Raw genomic sequence first — 14,149 nt, 5'->3', positions numbered from 1 at the left:
ATATAAACAAATGTAGAGAAAATAAAAAGTGGCAATAGTATTAAAATACTGAAGTTGTGTATGTAGATGAGGTATTCAACCAAAGAAATGATTCTGAAGGATGGAATGAATCATGCTGCATCTGAAAAGTATAGGATCCAGGTAGTTGAAATCCTTCGCAAAAGAAAAGTTAGTGATGAAATGGAATTATTTGAGCTTGTGGCTCATTGTCATATATGTGTAACCCACATTACTATCCAATGACTATTCAGGTATTGTAAATTTAGTAGTGTTGTACTCCTAAATGGATGTGCTGTACTGCCTTTCTTTGATTTAAGAACTTAGATGATTGGGGTGCCTGGCTGGCACAGGGCATGCAACTTTTGATTTTGGGGTTTTGAATTCAAGCCCCACATTGGGTGTAGAGCTTACTTTTAAAAAGTAAATTAAAATATTTTTTAAAAACAGAACTTAAGGGGTGCCTGGGTGGCTCAGTCAGTTGGGCGTCTGACCATTGATTTTGGCTCAGGTCATGATCTCATAGTTCATGGGATCAAGCTCCACATCAGGCTCCATGCTGACAGCAAAGAGCCTGCTTGGGATTCTCTCTCCCTCTCTCACTGCCCCTCCCCTTCTTGTGCATGCACTCTCTAAATAAATAAACAAACAAACAAACAAACTTAAAAGATAATCAGGATGAAGTGTGTCACAAATCATAGATGATTTCATAGATTCTATGCCCTTCGAATACTTAACAATATCAGAATTCTTGACAAGGCAGCAGGCAGAGTACTTTAACCTGTAAGCAGTTCTCGACGATAATTGTAGAGTTTATCAAGACCAAGAACCCTCACCTCACCAAACTTTTAAGTCTTGCCAGAACTGGTCTATTTTGGAAGTCTGCTCATTTACATTGTAAGTCAACACGAAGAAGAGGTGTCTGTCTGACTTGAAAGCATTGAAAGACTAATTCACCTTCCTATTTGATGGAAATGTATCTGAAAGATGCAAGCTTAAACCTCTCCTAACTATTTTGGACTTCTATGAAATGACCTTTCGTTTTTGAAGCCTAGCCTGTTTGTAAGAAGAGGGACTTCAGCATCATTCTACAACTTCGTTTGGGGTTTTTTGTTGTTGTTGTTGTTGTTTTCACTTAATAGTGTGTTCTGGAAATATGTGTCTTTTTTTTTTGGACGACTATGGTGAGTGTTTCACCATATGGAAGTACCATACTTCAATTAGTACATGATTGATTCCTCAATATTATGTTAAGAGTGACTGGAGTCAATTCTCACTTTATTCCTGATTATAAAATAAATTACGGGCCTTCTAATTCCCAATCACATATTTTAATTAAGGCTCTAAGTAAAGGATGGTAAATAAAAGGATGCCATGGAGAATCTATAACCATTTCTAGGTCCTGTTGCTTTGATCTCTGCACACTTACTACCTAAGCCATGATCAGCCTTAGAATCTTTCTGAATTTAGCACTCGAGGCAGCCACTATCAATCGGTTGGAGTTATTGTTCCAGACAAAATCTATTTGTTGAAAGTCTCTGCAGCTTAGCTTTATTATAACTCCTTACTACTGGCCCACTGGTTGTATATAGGACTGTCAAGTTATTTCTGGAGAGCCTCAAAAACCACCCATGTCTCTCCATGTCTTTTACAACCCTTCAAGTTGTTCCAGATTTACATCAATATCTTACACGTCCATTAATCTTAAGGCGTGCTCAGCCTTCCAATCCATATTCCCATTTGAACTTGTAGATTTTAAGGTATCACGTTTCAAAAAGGTAATTGCAGTTACACACTAAAATCGTGCGCACACACACACAGAGTATTTGGTACTTTTATGTTCTTAGGGAATTTTAAAGCAGTGAAAATGGACCTATGCATAAACGAGTATTTGTAAACAAAACATTTGATAAAGCATTGTTATGGCTAAAAGTTTAACTAGGTTTGGGGAACCATTGCTTTTTGGTATAATCAATGAGTTTTTAAAAAACTTAATTTATAAAGTGACCAGAATCAAGGCCTTTATCGCGAGATCAAAAAGAAATCACACTTTCTAATTTGTGTGAATTAGCACTTACAGTTCAGTGAAATTAGAAGTTTGCTCCCCCTACAGTAGAGCTCCCTATTCATTCTTTTTGCTTCTGAAACATTAATACTATGTACACCCCATTAACATGTGTGCCAAAGTTCCTGATCATTTACTCCATATCATTCATTGCATATTGTTTTTTTATACTAGAGTTTCATGAAAAGTCGTAAGATGGACCAGAGAAGAAGGGTTCTGTTTTTGCTTGCATATACATATATATGACCCAAAAACCTGTGTAAGAGTAATCTTTCAAATTACCTACTTTTTTATCCTAAACTTTGAATGAAGTTAACAATTTTTTATCCCAAGCTTTGGGTAAAGTTAACTTTTTAAGATGTGGCAAGTTTATCTTGTACTTCAGAACAGTGATTCTCAAACTTTAGCATGCACCAGAATTGCCTGAAGCGTTTGTTACAACGCAAGACCGCAGGTCCTCACTCCCAGAATTACTGATTCAGTGGGTCTCGGTTGAAGCTAAGAATTTCTAACAAGCTCCCAAGTCATGCCGTGCTGGTCGAGGGGCCAGCCACACTTTTAGAACCACTGGCTTAGAACACCCCTCAACCCACTGAGATTATTACCAAACCCATTTTTAGAAGCACAGATTTGTGATTTTCCTGCTTTCTTTCTATCTCCTTTGTTGTTGGCCTCTCTAGACTCTCACCTGGATTGGTTGGGAGATTGCAAGGATAGAAGTGAAGTGATGGTCAGTTTGGGAGAGAGTAAATAAAGGGGAAAATGCCACATTTCATTAACTAGGACAGAAGGGGCATTTCCTTCCTAGTATGGAGACCAGGGGACAGATTGAATAATTCAGCTCCTGCCACTGCAAGGCAGTATAATTGTCGTTGCTGTAGAAGTGTTAAGTGTGTCGATTGAGTGGTTTAAATGCTGTGGGTATTCACAATTTAGTATTTTTCTTCTGTCTTAAATTATCTTGAGTGTAATTTAGTATACATTTGGTGTTAGAAAGAAGTGTTTTTTGTTTTTTAAAATCTGGTCCTTTTTTAACGTAGAAAGTAATCTCAGATTGGTAATTAGCTTTGCAACCCTGAGTGCACCTTTCTCGTGAAATTGGACATCTGTTCTCTCAAAGAGTCTGTTAGAAAAATACTACAAAAAAAAAAGACCGTTTACTGGTAGTCTATTTAAAGGTAGGTGTGAGTGTGCGGGTGTGCACACAAGTGCGCACTTTTGTTAAGGATTTACAGAAAATACCATGACTGTCTTCATTGTATTACTTCCTTGGTTCTTTGTAAGAAGGTAATCAGGACTTGGGGAACTAAGATTTCTGTCAGTAAAGTATTTCTCAATTCAAATTTGGATTAATAAATGATTGTTTTATATTAAATAACATGACTAATTTTTTGTTGCTAAACTTGTTTATTGCCAGATAAACAGTGATTACCATTCAACATACTGAATAATAGCCATTTTTTTTCATATGTGCTCTTAGTACACTCAGAGGAAGCCTTGTTTTTATTGGCAACCTGTTATTACCGCTCAGGAAAGGCATATAAAGCATATAGACTCTTGAAAGGACACAGTTGTACTACACCGCAGTGTAAATACCTGCTTGCAAAATGTTGTGTTGATCTCAGCAAGTAAGTTTTTAAATCTTTTCTATCTAATATTGTTTACTTACACTGTAGAATTTTGGATAAAATCCTTTTGATAGATTAAACTCTTGACTCCCTTTTTCCCCTCTTTTTTGGTAGTAGCAATTTGTCTATTTCAGTAACTTAAAATGTTTATACTGTTGCCTGTGGCATTAGCACTTTTGTTATGGAGAGATTTCATTGTTATGGTAATAAATAATAGAATTTAACTCTGGGGAAACTTAAGTTGTAACTAATTCCTGTCATTTCCCAAAATTATCCCAGTGTTATTTCCTTTCCTTTGCTTTCAATTGGAATACGCCTGAAAACCTCCTTACCTGTTCACCTGAGATTAATGCTTCATTATGTCTAGGTAGTTGTGTAGTTATTTGGCTTTCCAGACCACTCTGTCCTACCCCTTTGAAGCGAGGGGGCAGGTTCAGGAGAGCACTTCTTTTGAACATTACAATTAAACATGTCAGCTGTCCCTATTCTGAATCTGGAGGCAGGTAGAGATATAGGTAGTTATCTTCTGTTAAACTCTGTTCTGTGCTGTAAGAGATGGAATGATGCTAAAAGGGACTAGATAAATAGATAATCGCAGAAGTGTGTTTGTGAATGTAGTTGGTAGGTTTATAGTGAGAGGACACAAATGAGCCTCCTGAAGTCTCCACAGACCAATAATGATTATTGTATTTGTCCAGTGTCTAACTGATGACTTAAATTAAAAAACTAGCTAAAATATCTATAAAATTTCTGAAACATTTGTTATTGAATTATTTTTACTCCGAAGGTTTAATGCTAACTTCCTAAAAATATATTTAATTTGCTAGTTTCTTAAGCCAGTTCTTACCTTGGACATTCTTATCTCATTTACAAGTATTCATGGTTTTTTAAAAGTCCCACTGACCGTAGAAGAAATATAGATATCACCTTTAATGTTTAGGATATGCTGTGTAAACTTACTAGAGTATTTTCCACATGATGATTTGGAAAAAAACTTTAAAAGAGATACCATTATAAACTCTGATATGCTAAAAATATATAGTGAAGTCAAGTATTTTTTTTTTCCTTTGGGAAACACTTGTGATTTTCTATATCAAGAAAACATAATTGGTAAATAAAAAGAGATGAAGTGCTATTCGGGTTTCTTTTATAAACCTAAAAACGAGTGAGACCATTAAGTATGCAGTTTTTCACTAACATGTAATTAGTGTTATTAAATTCTCTTGCAAATTCCTATTTCAAGGAATTACAGAACTAAATAAAAAGGACCACTACGTCTGTTAATGAACAACCGTACACATTTTCCCCCAGTATAAAGACCTTCCATTTCTTTTGACATGAGTAATGTGTATGTTGCTCACACTACATTTGTACATATAGGGACTCAATTTAACTGGTTCTGTTCTTAAAGGCAAGACTGGAATTTTAAGACCATAAATTCCCAGTCTTCCAAATGATTCTAAATACATGGCTATTGCTGTTCTAAAGGTGCCATGGACTTTGTACTTTATCTATCCCCATATTTGGAAGTACATTGGTAGTGAAGGATGTCTTTACACACAGTACTTTTTATGTTGACTTTTTTTAATCTGTAAATTTGTGTTTTAAAGGCTTGCAGAAGGGGAACAGATCTTATCTGGTGGAGTGTTTAATAAGCAGAAAAGCCATGATGATATTGTTACTGAGTTTGGTGATTCAGCTTGCTTTACTCTTTCATTGTTGGGACATGTATATTGGTAAGTAACAATGATTCACACTACCAGAAAATTGTTTCCAGTGGTAGAATTCTTTGTGGTTAAAAAAAAAAACAACAACTTACACTTTCTGTGTTTATCAAATAGCACTTGGCTGAAGAGTACAGTCTTTTAGTTCTGTGACCTTATTAAACTTATAAAGTCGTGGAGATGTTGATCCCATTTGTCACTATCTGCTTTGCTTTAATGATGATAGCCACAGCAGCACTACCTAATATTTGAGTGCACATAGGAGGTTTTTTCCACCTTGGGTGAGGAGAATATCTTCATGTGATCCACTGAGGAAAAAGAAGAAATGAGTGAAGTTTTTTCTCTAATATTAAATATCACCTCGGCTCCTTAGAACAAGGCTTGAAGATAAATTTCAGTAATAAAGCATAGCAGTTCCCATCTGGTTTGCCATACTAATTTGGAGGCATGTCCTAAGAAATTTCCACGATGGTTGTTGAAATAACAGTGATCTGCAAATCATTTGAAATGTATTTAAAATTTCTCTACACTTACTTAAATTTAGTCTTTTGAAAGCAAGGGAGAGTGAATTCAAAGTTATCACTATAATATTGTTCGCACTCATTTTTAGTCTGAAATACTCCCTGGTTGGGGAGTAGAGGGTGGAGATATAATCAGGTAACGGGAATTGTTCATCCACACATGGGAGTGCATCGCCTGTGTAAATGTCACCTGTTACATGTTGTAGGAGAATTGGTTGAGGATTGCTTGTCTGAGGATTAGGAAAACACCTGTTTTAAGATAAATCGAGGCTAGTTTGAATAGTAGTTTTTTAAAAACCTCAAAAATGTCTTTTTGTACAGAATAAATTATTTGCCTGAATTTGGGGGCTCATTTTCATATGACATCACTCTTTTGAGAACAGGAGTAAATAAAGATACAATAGCAGTATCTTCATTTGTCTTAATAAAAAGACATGGAGTAATGAATTTAGTTCATGCAACTATGATTCTTTTTATCATTTATTTGAGAAACTTTGAGGTCCATCCTCCCTTTGTGGCTAAACATAGTACTTGGTCCTGGAGATGTAAAGATAAATCACTCATAGTCCCTGCCCTCAAAGGTTTATAATAGAATAGGAGAGAAGCAGTAAACAAAAGTTTGTAAGTTTTTATCATCACAATAAAAATGCTGTGATAAAATTTGAGCAGGGGGCACCTGGGGGGCTCAGCCAGTTGAGCATCAGACTCTTGATTTTGGCTCAGGTCATGATCTCAGGGTCCTGAGATGGAGCCCTGTGGGTATGGAGCTTGCTTAAGATTCTCTATCTACCACCCACCCCAAGCCCACACTCCCATTCTCTCTTAAAAAAAAGAAAAAAATTGAGCAGTATTTTATCCAATGGAGGGAATAATCAGTTCTACCTAGTTAAGAAGGAGTGTAAGATGCTAAGTAGGAAAAACTTGGTAGACACAGTTTTGTTTCTTGAATTCTCAATAATAAAATTAAAACCTAAGGAATTAGACTGTGGGTGAAATATTTGAATGGCTACTTCACCAAAAAGGATATATGGATGGTAAGTTAGCACATGAAAAGTTGTACCAGATCCTTAGCTGTTAAGGAAAGGCTAATAAAAAACACCATTAGAAACCACAACGCGCTTGTTAAAATGGCTAAAATAAGAACGGACAAGGGTGCCTGGGTGCCTCAGTCTGTTGAGCATCTGACTCTTGATTTCAGTTCAGGTCATGATCCCAGGGTCATGGAATGGAGGCCCACGTCAGGCTCTGCACTGAGCGTGGAGCCTGCTTGAGATTCTCTCTCTCTCCCTCTGCCCCTCTTCCCCTCTTGCTAATGTTCTCTCTTTCTCTCTGTCTCTGTCTCTCTCTCTCTCAATTAAAAAATTAAAAAAAACAAACAAACAGTACCACATACTGGTGAGGATGTAGACCAATAGAATTTCTCATTAAACATAGATATGATAGGGGTCCCTGGGTGGCTCAGTCAGTTGAGTGTCTGACTTTAGCTCAGGTCATGATCTCACAGTTCGTGAGTTCGAGCCCCGTGTTGAGCTCTGTGCTGACAGCTCGGAGCCTGGAGCCTGCTTCAGATTCTGTGTCTCTCCCTCTCTCTGCCCCTCCCTTGCTCATGGTCTGTCTCTCTCTCTCAAAAATAAATAAACATTAAAAAAAATTAAAAAAAACACATAGATATGATAAAATTACGATAGGGACAGATCAGTGGTTGTCAGAGGGGAGAGTTGAGGCAAGAATGTGGCTGTGCAGAGGCAGCTGTGGAGTTTCTCTGGGCTGTTGGAACAGTTCTGTCTATATCTTGATTGTGGTAATGGTTACACAAATCTATACGTGTGATGAAATTTCATAAAACCATACATAAATGAGTGCGTGTAAAAACTGCTGAAACCCAAATAAAGTCTGTGGTTTAGTTTACAGTATTATGCTATTGTCAATTTCCCAGTTTTGATAATTGTGCTATGGTTGTATCAGATGTTGTCATTGAGGGAAGTTGGATGTAGGGTACATGGGAACTCTTATTTTTTTTCAACTTGTATGTGAGTCTAAAATTATTTTAAAATAAAGTTTAATAAAACAAAATAAAGTATTAAAATCACAAAAATACTATTATGTATTACTAATTATTTTAGGGGTGCCTGGGTGCCTCTCTTGGTTGAGTGTCCAACTCTTGATTTCAGCTCAGGTTATAATCTCACAGTTCATGAGATCAAGCCCCATGATGGGCTGTGCATTGATACCGCAGAGCTTCCTTTGGATTCTCTCTCTCTCTCTCTCTCTCTGCCTCTCCCCCCTCATGTACTGTCTCTAAATAAACATTAAAAAATTTTTTTAAACAAGATTAATAAAAGTTTTAGAGGAGCTGGGTGGCTCCTCTGAGCTGGGTGGCTCAGTCAGTTAAGCATCAGGCTCCTGATTCGGCTTGGTCAGGATCTCACAGTTTGTGGGATCGAGCCCTGCTTCCAGCTCTGTGCTGACAGTGTGGAGCCCACTTGGGATTCTCTCTCCCTCTTTCTCCCTCCCCCACTCATACACACATGTGCATGCATGCACATTCTCTCTCAAAATAAATAAACATTTAAAAATATAAAAGTTTTGAAGGTAGAGTTGAATCAGCCCCTAACCATGAAGAAGGGTTTTCCCCTTCTTTAAAAGAATGAGGGAGGTGCCTGGATGGCTGTTAGTTGAACATCCAACTTTGGCTCAGGTCACGATCTCACAGTTCATGAGTTCAAGCCCCTGTTGGGCTCTGTGCTTTCAGTATGGAACCTGCTTAGGATTCTCTCTCTCTGTCTCTCTCTGCCTCTTCCCCACTCATGGTCTCCCTCTCTAATAAACTTAAAACAGTATATTTTTTTTAAAAAAAGGATAAGGATGGGTTATTTTTATTCATTATAAATATTAAAGGTTAAACATCCAGTGGGGGAAAACTCTACTCCAAAGACTGGCTTTTCATTTCAGCCATCATTTGCCTGTCTTGTGACCAAAATTGCACCCAGTAATCTGGATACATAGCTGTTGTGGTTTTGCAGCTGTAGCTTGTTAAGATATCTTTTTTAACTCCAGTATTTTGGTAGACAGCTTATTGATCTTTTTGTCTATAATAGCTCATGAGACTTCTGTTTAGGACACAACTGGTGGTAAGTCTGGTTCTTAGATTAACCTGTTTCTTCCCAGTACTATCTGATAATTTTTTCACCCCAATTCTTTAGAACATTTTTTTCCATTAAGAGCTACCACCTCGGGGTACCTGGCTGGCTCAGTTGGCAGAACATGCAACTCTTGATCTCAGGGTTGTGACTTCAAGCCCTCCTTTGGGTACAGAGATTACTTAAAAATAAAATCTTTAAAAAAAAATTTTTTTTTAAAGAGCTACCACCTCCACTTCATTAGAAAGCCTGATCATTTAAATATACTATATTTAAAGCATTTAAGTCACTTTCAAAATTACCATTGGGATATTACATTAAAAATTAAGCATAAGACTGAAATATTTGGATATTGTCCATATCTCCTTAAGTAATTCTAAATTCTGACAGCAAATTAAAAGCAATTCTAATACTCAAGAAGGCAATGATAATTGATTTTGCTAGCATTCCGTTCAATTCATGTTCTGCTTGCTTTCACCAGACTTTTGACTCGAACTGCTCCAAGTAATAGATTAGAGAGTGGTGAGAAGGGGAAATTAGTAATTTAGGGAATGTGTCAAGAAGAGTACTCTCAGAACTTGTATGTGTGTGTACAAATACACATATAGGAGTTACCTAATTTTTTGTACCAAAAAATTCTTTATGATGTTTTGGGTTGTGCAGCTTGTCTAATATATGTGTTTGTCTTTACAGCAAGACAGATCGGCTTGCCAAAGGATCAGAATGTTACCAAAAGAGCCTTAGTTTAAATCCTTTCCTCTGGTCCCCCTTTGAATCATTATGTGAAATAGGTAGGTTTGTAGAGGTGACTAGGGGAGGGTTCCCCGCTTCCTCTTCTTTTTTGTCTCAGCTCCTTAATTCTTGGAGAGTGATACAAATTATTCACAAGAAAAACATTTTTCCAAGCTAACGGCTGTTAAATTGAGAACAAGAAATAAGGTAATAGATTCATGTTTAAGGACTGATGTGGCCTTGTGTCCTCTAGAATGGGTTGTATTGTGAGTATAACACTAGGCAAAATAGCTTTCTGGATAAGGAAAGAAACTAATAGAATTCCTGGAGCAGAAACTGTTATGTAAATAAGACCTGGACAACATGGGGGAAGAGTGTCTTAGTATGTGTGCTCTAGAATGCATGAGGATCATTTTAAAACCTCGTGGATGTATCCATGGCAGTGCTTCTAACTTGACTGTAATGTCTGTTGGGTTTCAGTTCTGCACCATCACTCCTTACCTGGAGCAAAAGGAGATCTAGTTGCTTTCTGCTTTAAAAAAGCACAGAAATCTGCATTTTCCTATGATTTATTATATTTAAAATAGTGTTGTTATAGTTTATTTCCTAAATTTACAGCTTTATGTGAAAATTTTTGTAATAACTTGATAGGTGGGCTTTGGGGAAGTAAATTTGATTAGCTGAAACAGGAGAACTTTAAAACTCTGGGTGAGGCCTTATTTCCACTGATATATGCATACTTAAAAAGATTAATTGTCCTTTCCTCAGAGGCATACATTTTTTTTTCCCTTCATAGGTGAAAAGCCAGATCCTGACCAAACATTTAAATTAACATCTTTACAGAACTTTAGCAACTGTCTGCCCAGCTCTTGCACAACACTAGTATCTAATCATAGTTTATCTCATAGACAACCCGAGACCGTTCTTACAGAAACACCCCAGGACACAATTGTAAGTATAATCCTATCCTAGTGTTCAAGTATTATGGAAAACAAAAAAGAATGAACTAAATGTATCATAAATGACATGGTGGAAATTTTCTGTTTCAGGAATTAAACAGACTGAATTTAGAATCTTCCAATTCAAAGTACTCCTTGAATACAGATTCCTCAGTGTCTTATATTGATTCAGCTGTAATTTCACCAGATACTGTCCCTCTTGGAACAGGAACTTCCATATTATCTAAACAGGTTCAAAATAAACCAAAAACTGGTCGAAGCTTATTAGGAGGACCAGCTGCTCTTAGCCCATTAACCCCAAGGTAAGACAAACAAAAAATACTTTAAAATGTGCTATAATATTAAATGATTTGTAATAATTCATATTAGTAATATAAATTAATATGAACAGCAACTTCTAAATTTCTATGGAAATAGAAGCATTTAGTAAGTCAGTAATAGACCTCTTCTGTTTTCAGAAAATGAAGTTAAAAATATAATACCTGTGATAAAAATTTAATGTTAAATATTGGAAAATTTAAAACCCTTAAATATGCCTTCTTCAGCTAGTGTATGCGTTAAAAGATACTGTCTTTTTGGCTGTGTGTCAGTGAATCGCAGTGAACCTTTTGGAATGTTGGAATGCTTATGATCTCATCAGAGCGGTAGCAGTGGTTACTGTTAAAGTACTGTTTTCCAAACCACAGAAGAATTGACATGTATCAATAGGAAGTATTTTGTCAAAATTATTAGACGTATATGTATATGTGTGTAAATATAGGAATCCAGCCCAGAGGATACATATCCAAAAGTATCAAAATTAAAAATTCTGTGCTAGAACTGATGCTGGGAATTGGGTCCCGGGGCCGGAGAGCTAACTAAAACAGCATGACCGTGACATTAACAGCTCACTGAATCCATGTGTGGATTCAGCATCTCTAGAGACACACTCTCTGTAACAGTGGCGTTTAAATCCCATAAAGTCCAGGAATTTGAAATAATTTGGTCATTTGGATCTTCACTTTTACAAAGTTGTTCTTCTTTATTTCCAATAAATCTCCTGAGATCAGTAGTTGCTGCTCAATTTAGTTCCTTGTTTGATTTTTTTTTTCTTTTTTAATTTTAGTTATGGTGGGTGGAATAGTCTACATTCACAGCTTATTTTAAATCTGCCCCTCAGATCCTCACTGCCCCCAAGACTGATTTGCCATTCTCTTCCTTTTAGACCTTCTAATTTAAGTATACTGCTGCTTTATATATGCCTTGATGACTTTTTGACACCTTGATTTCAACCTCTTCTCAGTTTTGGGATTTTGCCATTAGAAACCCCAAGTCCTGGAGATGGATCCTATTTACAAAACTACACTAATACATCTTCTGTAATTGACGTGCCATCTACTGGAGCCCCTTCAAAAAAGGTATTTTCCGTGTAAAGTAGTTTTGATGCTGATGAAAGAAATTTGTTTAAAATTCTAGTCTGTTAAAGGCAATCTCAGAGAGAATCTAACTGTATAAGTTTACTGTTGCCTTAGAGTTGTTGACCTAAATGTGAAAGAAGGTCATCACTGTCATAGGCTGCTGGTTATAGCAGGAGATACAAAGCTGATTGGTCTTTGACTGTGTAAGATTGTAACTCACAAGAATAGTTTATTTCAGCATGTAGGTAAATAAAGACTCAGATTTGTACTTTTCATTTCCCCATTTTTAAACAAAAATAAAAAGGTTTCTATCCTTTGAATATAAATAACAGAAACTATACTTGCCATTGTTTTACTTGTCCCCACCACTTTTAATTGTACTATTATTAACATGAAAAAAATTGACTTGTATAAAGCCAGCTGTTTCTGAAAATAAAGTTTTTATGGTGGATTCTCTTGGATGTATAGTAAATTTATAGTAAATGTATAGTAAAATGAAAAATACTTGACAGTATCCTTAACCTCATAGTAAATACTACAAGTTTTGAGACTTTTTAAATAATGTTCTCTTATATAGATCTATGGCAGTAGAGGTCAAAGTGCCATTTGTTTCAAACATCTATGGTACAGGGTTACCTTCTGTGAGAATTAAATTAGGTTATGTATTTAAAATGCCTATTGCCATGCTCAATAGATGTTTAAGAAATGGAGCTAAATAAGTCATACTAGTATGTGACTGATACAGCCCCTTTACCCTCCTAGAGACATGTTTATTCTTGTTTTTTTACTCCAAATATTCCTTAGAGTCTGTAAAGTTTTGTTTCTATAATAGTTCCTTAATGAGTAATAATAGAAACTCCAAGAATAGTAAAAAAGGGGCTGCACAGTACTTAATGTGTTGGATTACTTTAAATCTCATTTTTAAGAGTTGACAACTACCCGCCATTGCATCGTTATAGGAGTGAAGTATAATTGTGGAAATTAGTTTATTATAATTACAAGGAGGCATAGTAGGATGGTAATTAGCATATTGGGCAAAGTAGGCCAAAACCATTAAGGACAGTGAGTGATGGGTAGGCGATTTCATTGCCCAAACGATAAAGCCACCTGCTGTCTTACCCTCTTCTGCCCTTGCTCTTACAAGACATTCCTAGGAAAGCTGTACTTGTAGGTCTGCACGTAGTATCAACTAAAAATATCAAACTGAATATTGTATGCAGTACGTAGTACACCTTTGTTAAATAAGGAAGGTCCGGAGTGACTAAGTTTTGTCCCTTGGGTGAATGTAGAGTTCCCAACTTGGGGAAGGAAGAGGAGGAAGGATTGTAAAGTTTTATTTTGAGGCGGGGGTAGAGGAGATGAAAATATTTACTGGATAGTTAGTCATAGAGGAAAGAATATGGCCTGGTGATGGAAATAGTAGTTAAAGCTATTAAAATAGCCAGGCTCTCCTAGGAAAAGAGAGTAGAGAAGGAACACAGCATACTTAAAAACGGTGGAAAGATGAGGGCAGCAAATGAAGTGATAGGACAAATAATCAAGACACCATACTGTTTTGGAAGTTATACAGTCTCAAAAAGGAGGGCATGATCAGTGATGTTGAATACAGGAAAGGCCAAAAATAAGGCTTTCCTATCTGGTGAGAAAGTTATTAGTTATTAATTATAATGTACACTTTGAGAATTATGTCCAATGCCTATCAAAGTAATAGTAAATTTGGAAGAAAATTATCTGGTAGTAAAAAAAAATTAAAAATATCCACTGATGCAACAGTCATAGAGCATTTTATAAAGAAGCCAAGTGTTGAAAATTAATAGAAGAAAGGTGATAAATTAGAGACAGAAGAGGCAAGCAAGTTTTTTTCCTCCTCCATGGGAATAGAGACCAATTAATGAAAAATTGAACACACCAGGAAGAAATGTTAATTCTAAGAGCAATATACTTAGAATGTGGGAAATAATGAGATGATTTTTTTTTTTTAATTTA

At 36.2% G+C, this 14,149-nt stretch overlaps 1 protein-coding gene across 4 annotated transcripts in view; it reads left to right on the top strand.

Annotated features, from left to right (window-relative positions):
* Positions 1-14,149, top strand: part of CDC27 (cell division cycle 27) — a 67,731-nt gene that overhangs the window by 21,709 nt on the left and 31,873 nt on the right. For 3 of the 4 annotated variants that reach the window (XR_003417770.2, XM_027052007.2, XM_027052006.2), the window contains exons 3-8: positions 3,543-3,690; positions 5,301-5,426; positions 9,769-9,866; positions 10,604-10,758; positions 10,857-11,068; positions 12,049-12,163. Coding sequence is in view for 3 of the 4 variants with exons in the window: in XM_027052007.2 (XP_026907808.1) it covers positions 3,543-3,690; positions 5,301-5,426; positions 9,769-9,866; positions 10,604-10,758; positions 10,857-11,068; positions 12,049-12,163 (854 nt within the window). In the remaining variant the exon portion in view is untranslated. The remainder of the gene's footprint in view (positions 1-3,542; positions 3,691-5,300; positions 5,427-9,768; positions 9,867-10,603; positions 10,759-10,856; positions 11,069-12,048; positions 12,164-14,149) is intronic. The other variant, XM_027052011.2, reaches the window with a different exon arrangement.

The sequence above is a fragment of the Acinonyx jubatus genome, chromosome E1, assembly GCF_027475565.1.
Source record: "Acinonyx jubatus isolate Ajub_Pintada_27869175 chromosome E1, VMU_Ajub_asm_v1.0, whole genome shotgun sequence".
NCBI lineage: Eukaryota > Metazoa > Chordata > Mammalia > Carnivora > Felidae > Acinonyx > Acinonyx jubatus.
The sequence above is the reverse complement of the archived record's forward strand: the minus strand, read 5'-3'. Positions and strand labels throughout refer to the sequence as shown.